Here is a 13,477-nt window from a genome sequence, read left to right as displayed (position 1 = left end):
CGATCCCAATACGAAGTTCGCGAACATCAGGGATATCCATCGGGCTCAAATCGAAGCGGGTGAAAAGGAGGTTATCACGGCTGAATCCAGCGACTCTGAATGCCCTAGTGAGGCTGGCAGCTGTATTGTAGTGGGTGTGGTTGAGGATCAATAGTTAATAGTAATGAGGAGGTTGGGTTGTGATCCCATCGTTTTTGTGGTGCCAGAAACAGGGGGGTGCCAGGAAGTGGGTATGTTGACTTACCGCGGAGGAAGTCTGCACTGTGGGGACCAGTCCGCACACGGGGCCCATCCATCTTGTGTGCAATATAGGCCTCGGGTAGTTGGTCTTCCTTGACCCAGTTTAAGGCATTGTTTGGAGAGTCTGGGACGTCATCCAAAACGCGAATCGCCCATTCCGGACCGCAGAGTCGAGCCCAGTTGATGATGTTGCGCTGGCCCCAGCTTGGAAGGTTGTCGAGGCCAGAATCCCAAAAGGCCCAGATGTTCTTTTCTGAAGTGACTGGTAGAGGACTTTTTAAAGACTTAAGAATCTCCTGATCGGAGCGCGAGTCGAGAGGTTCGACATGGCGGAGTTTTGATTCGAACTCTGGCGGGATCTGGAATTTTGGTGAAGACATTGTGAAGTATGAGTAACAAAAGACATGGAGCTTTGAAGGTCCCAGTTCTTGGGCAACATTGAACGACTGATACCGAGGCGTCTTAAATACTTCTACTCCCGTTGGTTTGGACTGCTACTGTGTTGCACGGAGCAAAAACCGCAACCTGTAGCGCTTACATTGACGAGAAGCCATTGATGGATCTCCACTGTCCATCACATTTGGCGTTCGACGGAAAATCAATGCACCAATGACGTTCTCGGTATCTGACTGTAGCGCTGACAAAGATGAGATGCAGGACGTAGCCAAGTCTGACTGACAGGAAACGTGGACATTTCTGCACAAAGCAAATGGAGGTGAGAGCGAGTTTGTTTCCTGGATTGGTAGGATGACATGAGAGTCAATAATCGCTTGGTTGGCCCAGGACTCGGCCGACATTTGGGTTGTTTTGATTCGTGTATGGGTTGTGCGATGGCGGGTCTCACTGCACCTGTTTACGACGTAAGCAGCTGTCACGAGATATGGATGTGGTAAATGCTGCCCACATTGAGTGGGCCCGCTTTTTGTGACAGCAGCATGTATGGGTAATCTCTGAGCACACATCCATCGAATCGCCGACTTGATAAGTGATGACAAGAAAGCATTCAATGTGATCCATTCTAGATAAATGAAGTCTCCGAATCCTCATATCACACCCATCTAAAGCCGTCAAATGGCGGTGATCTCGACATTTCTGCGTTCCATTTCCTCAAGGTTTGTTTTTCACGGAGCCCATCGACGATGTGGTTTCTCTGTACGCTTGAGGCAATACTGAGTCCCATGTCTCAACCTTCATGATCTAGACGGATGTTGCAAACAATAAACTCGTAGAGATTTCACATCAGAAGATCACCTCCTGAGTCAGTGAATCTAGCGCTGAAGGACTTCTCACAATGCAGTGGCCCAATTGCCTTGTCCGTATCGATCCTTTTGGGCAGGTGAGATGCCGTCATTCACGGTAGCTCTCAAATTTTCGTACTCTGTTGACTCCAGATACCCAGCCCCAGTACGTCGGGGAGGATCGGTGTTAGCCACGAGTTCGTGGCTGAGGTAAGATACTGCCAAGCTCTCAACCCTGGCTCAAGCCGATCGATCACATTTTGGCGGTTCTCAACCGGGACGTTATGTAAATGTGCACACGAACTCCATGTCCCGATGGAATCGAGATCGCTTCATGTTGAGTGAGGTAATACACTTTTCATTGAAGCAAGTGCGACTGTTCAACTAATGGGGATGCAATAGCCCTACCTAGGTATTGAACATGGGCCAGGCAAACAGGGCTGAGCAACCTTCAAGAGGAGATCTTTAGGGAAATAAAATTTAAGGTTCTGTTGGCATTTGGGTGGCTTCAGTCAAGCCATCCGTTCGTATGGCTTTTAGCTAAGGTGGGCTAGGTACTGGGACCACTGGCTCACTAGCTGGCTTCCTCACGCGTGCCCGAGAAGAGATCAACCCCTGCTCGCCTTGTGTATGCACGGCGGAGTACGGAGTAGATTAGGGGATACCCCTATGGAACATTCCCATTCTCTTTTCTGGTGGAGCGACTGCTAGGCTCTCGGCTCGATCATTGCTTCGCTTCATCCCGGAATGAAGATTGGAATCTCAATTTTCGAGAGGCGCATACTATCGCCCGGATGTTACAGCGTTGCTCTTCATGAGGACAAATCTCACCACTTCCCGCTTTGCCAATGTAGCTGACGACTGTCATGATCGGAAACTAAACAGTGCCATAGCGTATTTTACCATAAGATCGTGTGTGACGCATCGCGCCTCACCAAGACATCGTGACTGCCTGAGGAGGAGACCCAAAACGGCGCTGCCGTTAGCAATTTCGGGCACAGGGTCAAGGAATGGAAATCGTGCAGGTAGCCCGAGCTAAAATCGGCCCCATTTTCGCAGTGCCGCAGCTCCCAAAACAAATCTCGTAATGGCTTCTTTCAAGTCTCGGCGGTTAGCGGTGCGGCATGGAAATGACTTCATACAGAGATCTGCGAATGACGGTCTAGGAATGGTACAAGGGGCACAGTCGTACAGTCTCACACCCTGTCAGCCCAACAGGCCAGAGGATCTCCACCACAGGCAGCGACATTCGCTAGGCCCGCCCGAGATCGGGAACTTTGGTGTGCTGGTTGTCGAGAATAGGTGGTAAAAACTGTAAAAGACGCAAAGAAGCCAGGGATCTACGAGCTGATCCGGGGCTATGCCACTTGGGGACGCACCAACAGGCGCTTGTTGTCAGCCGAGATCCCTGGCAGTCAGAATTCACCTTGCTTTCGGCCCCATGAAACAGGCAACACAGGGCAATTGCAGCCACTTAGAGTATGTTTGGGGGAGCTGCTGGGCGTGTTGGACTATCTTAAGGTTACTTTGCAGGCCTGTAGAGTCTAATTAGGGCTGTGTCGCCAAGGACCAAGGCGACCAAAACAATAGGGGCTGTGGCGCGCCGGTCCAACGCAACTAAGACATTCCAACTGTAAGCGAGACGGAAGTGCGGCGCTGTCGGTCCAAGGGGTTTAATCCTTCGAGTGCCGTGGTCTTCGTCAAATTTTACTTAAGGCGCAAGAGTCTCTCACGACATTTGGCAATGCGTTATTGTTGTCATCGAATACCTTACGTCTAGAAACTGAAAACTGGTCTCGTGTTCACTTGACGATAATACACACAATCCTCCCGGCAATCGACCAGATACCTACAACACGTCAACTACGAACACCGACAAAATGACTCAAGCATACATCATCGGCGATAGCTCGCCGTTCCTCAAGCGCGTCTTGATTCCCTTCTGGGTCATTCGAATCGCGATCATGGTTCTTGAGATCGTTCTCTACGCCGGAACTATCGCCCTCGCGGCCTCTAATAAGGAGACTCTGAACGACTACGGCGACGACAACAGAACAGCAAGCTGGGTCATTGGTGTCCTCTGTGTCATTATGGTTATCATTCTTATCTGCTTGATTCTCGACATCGTCTGCATTGTCAAGCGCTCCCGACGCACGCTCAGCCCGAAATTCTTCCTCGTCTCCAACGTCATCCAAACTCTGGTCTGGGTCATTTTGTTCATCCTCACCATCATCGGTGCTGGCGGCGCATTTACCTTCATTATCGCAATCGTCATTCTGTAAGCAGCTTCCAACGAACTGACTTTTTTTTCCCATTGAATGACAAATTAACCTCGGTTCTGCAGCGCTTCCTTCGTTGGTCTCCTCATTTATGCTAGCGTCATCTACCACAAGTTCCGCAAGGGCACACTGCCCCGCGGGAACTACGCTCCCGCCAACCCAAGCACTGGTTACACTGGAGGGTACGCCTCCAACGAACCCAACAAGACCTACGACCCGAACGCAGCCCGTTATGAGATGGACCAGAGATACGCATAAATCATTGGTGGAAGGGTCTCGGTTAGCCTCGGCTAGTTTAGACACGGCATTTACGACTTGGTCATGTCCACAAGTCGATTGTATCAAAGAGGACTTGGTGGTGGTTCCTTCTGTTATAATGAGTAGAGTGACTGTAACTCGGGCTAAGATACCAGGCGTAAAGAAATGAATTTTATTGGTTTTGCATACTACACCGGCCACAGGGTCATTGGCTCAACAAAGGCCAGCACACAGTTTCTTGCTCATACCTCCATCAATGAAGCTGTTAAAGTTGCGCAAATAGTCATAATTACGTTCTCGCAAGAGTGCAAAACGCGATTTTATGGGAAAAGAATTCGCCTTACATACCCGTTTCCCGCGAGCCTGAGCTTGATTCTGTATGCCCCAGGGCCTTCTTGGGCGATTCTGAAGTCACTGATGGGATGTTCGAACATGCTCGGTGCGCCTCCTCTGCTGGAACTTTTAGAGTTCCGAGCCTGAACGGCTCCGAAGGTGGACCCGGCGACACAGATCCACTGCGGACTTTTCGGGCCCATAAACTCTCCCGGCATTCGCCCGACATCAACTAGTACTTGAATCCACATGAGTCTGTTCTTAGATTGAAATGATTGAATCATTTGATCTAGAAGCTAGGTGGCAAAGGCTGGCCACGAGTCTGCAGCCATTCCTGACAAGATTCTCTCCAATTCATCTGGATCTTTGGGTACATCTGTTAAGTTCATGCTGCCAGACTCCGTGACTAGAAGGTCATCTTCGATACTAGGAGGCAGTTTCAACATCGCGAGGCTCTATTGGGACTTGTTGAGAACTCACCTTACGCCCCCAACATCCCAATATCGGTTCAATACCTTTTCGTCAATAAACTTTGAGAGTCTTCTATCACGGAGAAGAGGCCGAATCACATGTTCGTTAAAGCGTATATAGTTGTGTTAGCTTCAGAGAAAGGAAACTTCGTAGTTCTGTGAGAAATCGGGAGGTGGGAATGGAACTCACGCTTGGTTCCACCGTGACAATGCATCCCGCAGGTAGAAGTCTTCTGACTCTCAAGTACTTGAACATGGGATCGAGATTGTCATCAGTCATGTCGCATTGACCTCCGGTATCATGTGTGTCCATGCCCAGAAAATGGCCAAGTCCGTGGGGCATGAAAGCAGTGCTGATTCTTTCTCTCAGAATCTCATCCTTGTCCCCTTTCAAGATCCCAAGGGCTAGGAGACCATCAATCGCAACTTTGTGTGCCAATACATGCAGATCATCCCACAACACCCCTTCCTTTAATTCTGCAATGCATTGTTGTTGCATATCCAGCACGATATCATAGATCGCGCGTGATTCGCGGGTAAATCTGCCAGAGATAGGAAGAGTTCGAGTCTGCCTTGTTTTAGTCGGATTCAGGAGAAAGGTGAGGAAGACAAGCTCACAATGTCGGCGCCATAGCAGTTCCACTCAGCTCCAGCGTCCACTACGACCACATCCTTAGGCTTGCCACTTTGATAGAGGTCTTGATTGTTGCTCTCGTAGTGCATCGTTGCCGCTGTGCGCCCGCTTGCGACAATGCTCGGATAGGCTTGAACCTTTCCTCCCTGTTTCGTGCATTCTCTCAGAAACACCCCATCAATCTCTGATTCGGTTCTGCATTCCTTAAGGGACTTGATCACCGCTTGATGTGCAATAGAACTGATGATGTTCGCCTCGTGCATTAAAGCAATTTCGTAATCATCTTTGATCACTCGGCACTCGTCAATTGCTTCTTTGAGTAGGCTCGAGTCCACTACCGTTTCCATAGGAAAGTTATCACCAGGCCTCTGGTGGTCGCCGATGGTGAATATTACAGCCCCGTGCTGGCATGCTTGGCTTCCGATGAAGCCTAATGATGATTGGAGTTCTGTGTTGGACAACACAGAGTCAACATCGTACTTGCCAAGGATTTCCTCGTTCGATAGGGGCAATCCAGACCAGATGATCTCTTCGGGGTCGATGGGTGGGACAAAGAGCGTCAAATGAGCCTTTCTGATGTCGTAGATCAGATGGCAGTTGGGAGTGGTAATACCAGTCAGGTACATGAAGGGCCTCAGCTGTCGGTACGGAATCGCTAGGTCTGTATCATCGTAGAATTCCTCTCGGGCCCCCGTAAGAAAAAGAAAACCGTTTGTGTAAGGCATCTTAGCATGGATGTACTGAGCTACGCGTAACGCGTGTGCCTTGGCGGGATACCTCCCTATCAGGCCGTTGAGGGCCCCCTCCGCATGCATAATGGCGTTATTGTGAAGTATAATAAAGAAAACTGAGGGCGTTTCACCAGAGAAACGAGTGCACTTAGGATGATGAGAGCTGAGAAACCCCGCCTACTTTATACTTACCCTAATACTCTCGGTTTTCAGAAGCAGATATTACTTTGATTAAGACTGCTGGCCAAAATCCAGCCTTGGTCTCGGCTTCGAACCGAAGCCTTGTTCTTCCTTCGTAGGTATTAATAGGAGTTTGGGGTGATTGACACACTAGCCGAAGCCGATACATTCATTTGCTGCCAGTGACCGAAGCCGAGAATGAGCGCCGCTTTGCGACCATAGCTGCTGACAAAGGCGGCTGGAGCCATGCAAGAAAATTCAATCGCTCAGTCAATCAACCAGTAATGTCGTCTTACCTAGGAGGAGTCGCTTCGGTCGATCAATCGACCAAACATCTGTTACTGCGTATACGCTCACATTCGCTCGAATCTATTGCCTGCTTGAACCATGGTCCCCGTTGATTTTTCCTCACCGTCTTGTCGCAACACCCGTCAGCCGCCGTGTGCCCCTTGTCGCAGCCGGAAGCTTGCTTGCGACCGCTCACAGCCAATATGCAATCGCTGTCAGAGAGCACGAACTCAGCTCAACTGCATATACCCGTCAAAACCGCAACTGGAGACACATACGCCGGATTTAGCTGCCGACCTCGGTATTGAGACCGGTCCCAGCCTCGGACAGGAAGCAGTAGCAAATACCACGTCAAATTCTACTCCTTCGGGCTATTTCGGCTACACAAGTCATAATAAAGTTTTTGAAGAGACTGAGTTTGACCTCTTCCTAGCCAGTGGAGGCACTTCGCTTTTGGACCCCAACAAAAGGCTCGCACAAAGTCACGAAGAAAGTCACGATAGAGTCATCTTTCGTGAGCTCCCGTCACCTTGCCAAGAATCGGCTCTATTCGTGCTACGTTGTTTGCCTAGCTTGCAGGCGTACTCTCATGAACCCTTCCATGAGCAGAAGGGATGGAGCCATATTGCTGTCAATCGGATCATCAAATCACTCCAAGCTGCATTTGAAACGTCGCCGGACGAGGGCGACAAATGCCTTAGCGACTTGGCCGAGATCCTCTGTAGGAATACCCGACGAGCTGTTGAGGATGAGCAGGATGACGCTTCTCAATGGATCAGTCAGTTTCATGACCAAAACCTCCGTTGGGAATCCATAGGACTGCTGTGGGCCAGTATCGCACGTGTTTCGGATGACATTGGTTCTTTGTATCGTCATCATTTGAACGCCTCCTCGGAGAGCGTATCTCCTCGAACAGCTCAAGCCTGTCTAGGCTATTGCATTGAGATTTCACGTACCTTTACTGATGGCAACGACCTGTTATTGGAGCTTTGCCGGCGCAAAGCAATCTTTGACTCCATTGTTGATGGTGATGCCCGTAATTACTACGACCCTTCAAAAATCCTTTGGTGTCGGTGCTAATTGCTCATAGGCATCTCGAGCTATGTATCTCATAGTCTGTCTGTCACTATGCTCACGTATCTTGGATACCATAGTCTAGAAAATGGGCCCTCTTACGAACCAACGCTTTGCTCCGAGAATCGGCGACGAATTGTGGCTCAGGTTTTTACTAGTGATAAATTTGCTGTCTCTTTCACTGGCCGGCCGCCTCTCTTGACAAATAGCTTCTGCTCTGCTCCAATGCCTCTCGACATTAGCGACGAAGATCTTGCATCAGACAAGTCTACTTTGGCCCATGCAATTCAATCCCTTGACGACCGAGGCTGGAACATGAGTGGGAAAATACATCCTTCGACTATCATTCGGGCACGATACATGATCGCTAACATCCGAGACGAACTCATTGCTGCCGCGTTATCTCACAATAAGCAGGTAGAGCGCGATCAAATTCAGTTCGTAAATCTTCCATCTTGTTATTAATTGAGGTGGACTAACATCTGGGGACAGAGCCTTGAAGAATCGACAACTCGTATTCCCTTCCAAGATTCCGGAAGCCTTGAGATATAGTCTAAACGATCTCAATGATTCTGATCTTGACAGTCGGACTCTGTATTTCAGGATTACGCTCCAACTCGATCATCTGAAAAATCTCTTCTTTGCAGAAAGGTTACTTCTCCGCTGCAGCAATTTCGACGACACTGAGCTGCTCTCAACAAGTTTCGATCTTGTGAGGTTGACTATCGAACTCTGGAAGCACCGAGACTCTCTTAACGATCCTGTCATTCTACGTGACTTTGAATGGCTGGTAAGAAGCCCCTTAACTTATTATATGTACTTACTGAACTGGAATTTAGCTGTTAGAGTATGGTGCCCCTGCTGGTGGTATCCTGTGTCAAGGATTGCTTCAGCCGAGCCCTACGTATTCCAACACCCAAAACATTGAAATGACAAGATCCTCTATTGTGCAACAGCTCAGTCTGCTAATAGGGTTCCTCGATTGGGTTCCTCCTTCTGCACCTGCTGGACAGTCATGCGCCAGCTTCAAGCACCTCATCCAGTGTGTCTTAGACCACCATCTAAATGACAACGATTGGGAACAAGACGCAAGAAGTCCGAGTATCTTGGAATCGAGACCACTGCAGTTACCTGCTTTTCGCTTTGCCTTATTGAACACTTTCGACTGGTTCATTCCAAGTCCATTAGGATCAAATAACAGGTAACAAAAGTTATCAAATACTATGTAAGAATCGTTAGCTGATTAGCCAACAAATTCTCACTACTTCGATAAGTACCCTGGTGCTGTTTACAGAATGCCGCCTTTCTGCTGAAAGCTCTTGCGATTACATGAATTTGACCGCCAATCACGTTGGGTAGGGAACCCATGTTGTTTTAATTTTGAACAACGCGGAAGGTTCGTATCCTTAATTTGATGTAGCGCCGCCTGGAGATGGGCAAGACACGGTACTTGAGATTTGAACAGGTCAATCTCAAATGCTTCAGAATAGTTACAATACTCCATACTGCCTGACGACTAACGGATGGCAGGAAAATCGGGATTCATGCGACAGCTAGCAGTTCACTATGATAAACAGCCTTCTGTTTGGAGCTGGACTCATGTTCTCGAAGAAAACTGAAGCCTACGTTCAGAGCTTCGAGGCCATGAAACGGTAGTAGGCCAAGCAATTCCAGTCGGCAGAGTATTGGCCGCCAGATAATGCAATCCACTCCTCACCTACAGCCAATATATGTTAGCATTTGTGTCTCGTCAAGTTCATCATAGGAACAGCCATACCCTTTCTCACAACCCTACCGAGATTGCCCTTGGACGATGTCGTAGTACCACCGTAATCGATACTTTGATGAAGGCAGATTTAGTACATATCATTGTATCTCTCTACCGAAATGTATCTTGGAGGAAATCTTACCGCTGCATTCTCTTGACTTCGTCCCAATCGTGTCTAGTCTGAGTCCATGTGTTGGGATTGTCTGCCAGACGCCTGACGTGGAGATAGCTGGCCTTGAACTTCTTCTGGAAGACAGCAGTCTTTCCAATGATCAGACCAGTATGTAGACAGCCTGTCTGATCAATGGTGTACTGCTGAGAGGGAGTCATGCCCTTTTGGCCAGGATACGCCTTGTTGCAGGACATGAAATAGTAGTATGTGTTGTGCCTCAGGGTGCCAACGACCTTCTCGGCCTCTATCCATGCCGCACTAGAGTCGCGGGATAAGATGCCGTCGGCGTCGAATGCGATGCTTTCCGTAGTAGCTAAGTCGCCTGGAGCGCGTACTACGAGGTCTGTGTCAAACTTCGGAAGAGCCAAACCGGAGGCGGCGACGCAGTAGGCGAGAAGTTGCAGAAACCTCATTGTGAATGTTTCCAAAGACACTTGGTATGCTGGAGATGGGATGGTGTTGTTTGACCATACAACAGAGAATTGAAGTTGCAAATGATTTATACGTGAGACATTTTGAGCTAATAGTCTCTCATTCTGCGCAATACCAAAGCTCATGAGATCGAAAGTCCTCATCCTCGGCCATCCCGTAGCCAAGATGTTCATCCCTTTGGTGGTTTTAGACGTCAAAAACCTAGATAAATTCCACCGAAGAGATGCTGTCTAAGTTGAAGGCAATTTCCGGATTTGAGAAAGACCCTTCGACAATCAATTCTCACAATGGCCAACACAAATTGATGAAGTAGTTCTAATAAGTGCTATATTTCTGTTTGAAGCGAGAGATCCCAAGAGATGGAGCCACCGGCATTATATTGACGGCATTCTTGGCAACACTCAATAAGGATTCATGTCACTGAATGACTCGAGTCACAACACAACAAAAGAACAGAGTCGCCGTCCAAGAGCCTCCTGGACGATTCCGTAAGTCAAAGCGTCAACCCGAGAGTCCCGGGTACTTCGGGCGTATGGGATGCCACAGAGCAATCTGTTCCCGGCGGGATTTAAGGGACAGAACAAGGATCAAACCAACGAGAAATTCGCCGAGAATGCAGGCACCTTCACAACGTTAGATTCCGACATTGATTGCACCTTAACTATTGCCAATCAGCTCGGCATCTTTACGTTACCTGAGCGGCACGAACACCTCTCTTTTCTAAGTTCTAGAGTGGAAGCTCCACTCATGGAGAGAACATTATTCGCGAGACCGACGGTACTCCTTCCCAATCCTAGAATTCCTAAGTTGCCTCAGTCAGGCCGAGCAGACTCTTAACTAGAAAATAGTGTGGACCCCAGAGAATAGTTTTGCCTAGGCATTGAGGTACGAAAGTGAATGGTGATGTTCGACACCGAACGGCCAAGGCACGTACGGCTTTTAGTTATGCACGTATATGTAGCTGACTTGTATCATTGGATTATGATTAGACTATTTTTCTTACGTTGTTTCTAGAAGAAAATCTCTCGCAGCCTAGTGTGTTCATCAAACCATACTACTATTGAGGGGTATCCATGGTAAGGTAGGCCCCAGCGGCATCCTGCTTGATGCTCACACGGCAAACCCTGGAGTGGGATCATACGACTTCGGTACGCAGTACATGGGCGTGTCTCTAGATTGACTTCTTTATTCCAACGGAAGACAAAAATCTCCGGGATTATCACCAGGAACAGCATGACTCTTTTGGTCATACCTTGGCTCCTCTATTAGCCTTTTCCTCGGATTCACCACTAAACATCCTGAGTCGGTCGGGATGGATGCGAGAAAGGTAAGCGGACTTTGACGGTTAAATCACTAATCAGGGTTCATCTTGCATGTTTAGAAAAATTAATCGTTATGACGCAGAATTTCATCTACCTCTCTGTTGTCATGAACGGGTAATGGTATTGTGTTCGACCGCTTCATTACTTGAGTATGATTTGGGACCAGGTATGTTGCTTGGTAAACGCAAACATTAATAGAACCAAGACCATAAGTAAATGAAACCGAGGGACTGCCAAGGTAGCCTCCATTGACTTGGTTCTCGGTGTCGCCTAGGAAGCTTTCGGCGTATGCCGCGATCCCAGCTGTACATTCGTAGCCGCAATGGATTTCAAGCGAAATCTTGGAGACAGTAGATAATGAGGCTCAGTAGGTCACGCCGTACTTTGATATAGTTCAGATATTCATCATTATCCTCTCATTAAATCTACTCAATTATGCTTCACGGTCTTCTCCGTTGGAGGGATGGTTCTCATGGACCAAACATTGTCATCTCTGGCTCGTTGATTTGGCAGAATAACACGACTTCGGAAGAACGTTCTTTACTACCTGTCAGTCTCTTTGCAAGATCGCCATGGATGAACCAGTCGACTATAAGACTCCTTAAATCTTTGCACTTCGATCTTCCTAAATAACAGCAAAGGGTATCGGACATCACATCTTCTGCGGTGCATTCTCAGGTTTTCTTTATAAAATCGTCTCAAGATGTCACTTCGAGCATCTCTCCTATCTCTTCTCGTATCTTCGTTGGACTTTGCTAGCGCAGAAACTTCATATACACACTGGAAGCGCGATGGCGACGTTGCGGTAAACGACAAATGGGCGAATCACGACAAAGTCGTCCCCCTTGCGGAAGCCCCTGGCTATGATCTCGATGGAGAGGTCCAGATGACCTTCAAGCCCCTAATCCAATTATGGCACGGATGTGTCCCGTACGCAGCGGTCGACGCTGATGGTGCTGCTGGGTAAGTGAGAATAACCCTTAGGACTTGTGAGATCCAGCTCTTAAGAGCCAAGCGACATAGATCGAATATACTGACAAAGCTCGAATGCTAGTGCTGGTTTGAAGCCAACAGGTAAAGCCGGCGGCGATTGCCGCGACTTTGGCCAAACTGGTCAGACTTACACGCGAATCGGAAAATCCCATGACCGGACGGGCATCATCTACAGCTACTACCTACCCAAAGTGCAGGGTAACGACGAGCAGCATAAGCATCACTGGATCACAGCCGTCGTTTGGCTCACCGTCGATAAGTGTCCCGACGATATTGCAAACTTTTCGCCTCGCGGCGTCGCGTACTCTACGAACCCACAAGGCGCATTCGATACCACACACAACACCAACACCCTGTTCGTCAGCTGGGAGAACTCAGCGATAGCAACACGCCCTATTCTAGCATACGATGCCGGGGTTCCTCTTATCCCTTCTGCAAATGGTCCCGAAGGAGCCTTGAGCCCCCCTCTGGTCGCCTGGGATCGCCTCCCAGCTGCAGCGAAAGAGCAGCTGAATGGCATCCGATATGAGCACACCAGAGTTCCTTTCAGCGACGCCAACTTCCAAGGGACTCTCGACTCGGCTTACAGCGGTACCTTCTTCACTGGCGTTGGTCCAGATGGTACGGATTGTGGCGATGATACGCCGTCGCAGGACGAGATTGATCCTGATTTCGGAGACCCAATTGCATCCTCCACTGCGACGCCCGAGCCTGAAGCCACTGGTCTTTTAAAAAAGGGTCCAGTCATGGCATGAGGAGATGAAGACAGTCCAAGGCGTAAGCTATCGCCTATTGGTCTAGGACTTCGACATAGAAGATGCATTTACCTAAGTACCCAATACTAAGTAACGGAGTTTCCAACTTTTAATTGTCATTCATCGCCTCTTGGAAGAGTCCGTGCCAGTATGGATCCACGGCCCGGATTTGCGGATGGAGCTTGCGGATATAGACGCTGGGTGGAATTCGCATGTGTGATGTTAATACTTGTGGCAATTGACCATGCAAGAATAATACATGGAAATCAAAGATTGGCAAGATTTCGATGACATACATCAATAGGGAAAG

The 13,477-nt window shown here is 48.6% G+C and overlaps 6 protein-coding genes across 6 annotated transcripts; 3 read left to right on the top strand and 3 right to left on the bottom strand.

Moving 5' to 3' along the window:
• Positions 1–104: 104 nt before the first annotated feature.
• On the bottom strand, positions 105–620 carry CTAM01_16233 (capsule polysaccharide biosynthesis protein; the record flags this gene model as incomplete). Its single annotated transcript, XM_060532226.1, has 1 exon — positions 105–620. The coding sequence occupies one exon, from the start codon at positions 618–620 to the stop codon at positions 105–107; it is 516 nt and encodes a 171-aa protein (XP_060373210.1).
• Positions 621–3,358: 2,738 nt separating this feature from the next.
• CTAM01_16232 (uncharacterized protein) lies at positions 3,359–4,015 on the top strand (the record flags this gene model as incomplete). Its single annotated transcript, XM_060532225.1, has 2 exons — positions 3,359–3,756; positions 3,823–4,015. 2 exons carry the CDS (start codon positions 3,359–3,361, stop codon positions 4,013–4,015), a joined length of 591 nt encoding a protein of 196 aa, XP_060373209.1.
• A 1,391-nt stretch (positions 4,016–5,406) lies between these two features.
• On the bottom strand, positions 5,407–6,267 carry CTAM01_16231 (xaa-Pro dipeptidase; the record flags this gene model as incomplete). The annotated part of the gene is made up of 1 exon (XM_060532224.1): positions 5,407–6,267. The coding sequence occupies one exon, from the start codon at positions 6,265–6,267 to the stop codon at positions 5,407–5,409; it is 861 nt and encodes a 286-aa protein (XP_060373208.1).
• A 483-nt stretch (positions 6,268–6,750) lies between these two features.
• Positions 6,751–8,930, top strand: CTAM01_16230 (uncharacterized protein; the record flags this gene model as incomplete). Its single annotated transcript, XM_060532223.1, has 4 exons — positions 6,751–7,687; positions 7,742–8,162; positions 8,218–8,515; positions 8,565–8,930. The coding sequence occupies 4 exons, from the start codon at positions 6,751–6,753 to the stop codon at positions 8,928–8,930; spliced, it is 2,022 nt and encodes a 673-aa protein (XP_060373207.1).
• Positions 8,931–9,353: 423 nt separating this feature from the next.
• On the bottom strand, positions 9,354–10,078 carry CTAM01_16229 (uncharacterized protein; the record flags this gene model as incomplete). The annotated part of the gene is made up of 3 exons (XM_060532222.1): positions 9,354–9,442; positions 9,503–9,564; positions 9,636–10,078. 3 exons carry the CDS (start codon positions 10,076–10,078, stop codon positions 9,354–9,356), a joined length of 594 nt encoding a protein of 197 aa, XP_060373206.1.
• Positions 10,079–12,122: 2,044 nt separating this feature from the next.
• CTAM01_16228 (necrosis inducing protein) lies at positions 12,123–13,167 on the top strand (the record flags this gene model as incomplete). Its single annotated transcript, XM_060532221.1, has 2 exons — positions 12,123–12,382; positions 12,474–13,167. The coding sequence occupies 2 exons, from the start codon at positions 12,123–12,125 to the stop codon at positions 13,165–13,167; spliced, it is 954 nt and encodes a 317-aa protein (XP_060373205.1).
• Between the last annotated feature and the right edge of the window lie 310 nt (positions 13,168–13,477).

This window comes from Colletotrichum tamarilloi (assembly GCF_030869305.1).
Source record: "Colletotrichum tamarilloi strain Tom-12 chromosome Unknown Scaffold_206.1, whole genome shotgun sequence".
Classification (NCBI taxonomy): domain Eukaryota; kingdom Fungi; phylum Ascomycota; class Sordariomycetes; order Glomerellales; family Glomerellaceae; genus Colletotrichum; species Colletotrichum tamarilloi.
Note: the sequence above shows the minus strand (reverse complement) of the source record. Positions and strands in the feature narration are given on the sequence as shown.